At 48.4% G+C, this 1,413-nt stretch overlaps 1 protein-coding gene across 1 annotated transcript in view; it reads left to right on the forward strand.

The window, feature by feature from the left end:
- LOC109820957 (cation/H(+) antiporter 28-like) overlaps positions 13-1,413 on the forward strand; it is a 6,152-nt gene continuing 4,751 nt past the window's right edge. The window contains exons 1-2 of the mRNA XM_020387153.1: positions 13-614; positions 1,141-1,404. Coding sequence (XP_020242742.1) covers positions 63-614; positions 1,141-1,404 — 816 coding nt within the window. The 5' untranslated portion in view covers positions 13-62. The remainder of the gene's footprint in view (positions 615-1,140; positions 1,405-1,413) is intronic.

Consider the following 1,413-nt stretch of genomic DNA (forward strand, 5'->3'; position numbering starts at 1 on the left):
TCGCAACCTGCATCCTCCTCGCCCTCCGCGGCCCCGAGGGCGACACGGGCGCATTAGACCTCATGCGCATGCTCAGCTACGTCCTCGTCGAGATCCTAATCGCCGTGTTCGTCGTCCGCCCAGCGTTCCGCTGGGTCAACCGTCGAAACCCCGAAGGGCAGCCGATGAATAAGCTACAAGTCGTGGTCACGATCGCGCTGACGCAAGTCCTATGCCACGCGAGCAGTTTCTTCGGCTACGACCGGAAAGCGAACGCGTTCTTGATCGGGTTGCTGCTGCCGAGTGAGGGAAGGGTGTCGAGTTTCATAATAAGCAAGTTCAATTACATCCAGATGACTTTCGTCCTGCCGTTGTACTTCCCGATGGCGAACCTCCGGTTCAGTGGGAGGAAGTGGGACGAGGTGGCGGAGGTGCACGGGGTGCGGAGGTACGGGAAGGGGACGGCGTGGGTGAACCTTGTTTATGCCGTTTTGGTGTCCGCGGTCGGGAAGATGTCCGGGACGCTTGCTGCGGCCAAGTATTTCGGGCTGCATTGGTTGGAGGCGGTTACTCTCGGTGTGCTCCTCAATACCAAGGGATACTTCCACTTTTTCTTGGCGTTCCATTGTCAAAAGGTGAGTTTCCATAATTAAAGCACATGCTTTGTTGCACCTGCATACCTTCACTTCACATGTTTTTTTTGGCGGTCGAAGTTTTTAAAATTTGCACTTTACTATCTTCTGTTATGCAAAAGGGCTTTTTCTGGGAAGATTACAGTGAGGTAATGCACGCATACGCTGATTTTAGAGCATTTTAATATATTGTTAGTTTTTGTTAACTTTACTGTTAGGCATCTCTCTAAATTCTATTTTTAACGTAGAATTTTGATCAGTTTAAAGTAGAATTAAGATAGATCTAATAGTAAATTTAACAAAATTAAGTGCTAAATAAAAAGTTATCATGGGTGTGGCATGCATGGAAATTTTTCGGAGGGAAATTCTCATTTTTGCGTAACAGAACTTAAAATAAAATTCGCGATATGTGAGTGATCAAGTGTTAGTAAGTGAAGTATGTAAGTGGTACGTAATTAGTCTAAAACTAGCTGATCTTCTTCCACAATGTCAAGAAGCTCAATTTCGCACTAATTGTGCGTTGTTGCAGAACTATTTCATGGAGGAAAACTCAGGGCAAGTAATGATGGTCGCAGGAATGATGACCATCGTATGCGCTCCGCCTATAATCTCCCTCATCATCAGAAATGTCCGATCGAAAGGAGCGGCTATCCCTCGACTGATCATGGGCATGCAATGGTACAACCCAGCCACCGCGCTGCGCGTGATCGTCGGCCTCTGGGGCCCCCAAAATGTGCCGTCCGCAGCCAACATCATCGAAATGCTGCGGGGAGGCGCAACGACAGGACTCTTCGTCAACGCC

The sequence above is a fragment of the Asparagus officinalis genome, chromosome 8 (genome assembly GCF_001876935.1).
Source record: "Asparagus officinalis chromosome 8, Aspof.V1, whole genome shotgun sequence".
NCBI lineage: Eukaryota > Viridiplantae > Streptophyta > Magnoliopsida > Asparagales > Asparagaceae > Asparagus > Asparagus officinalis.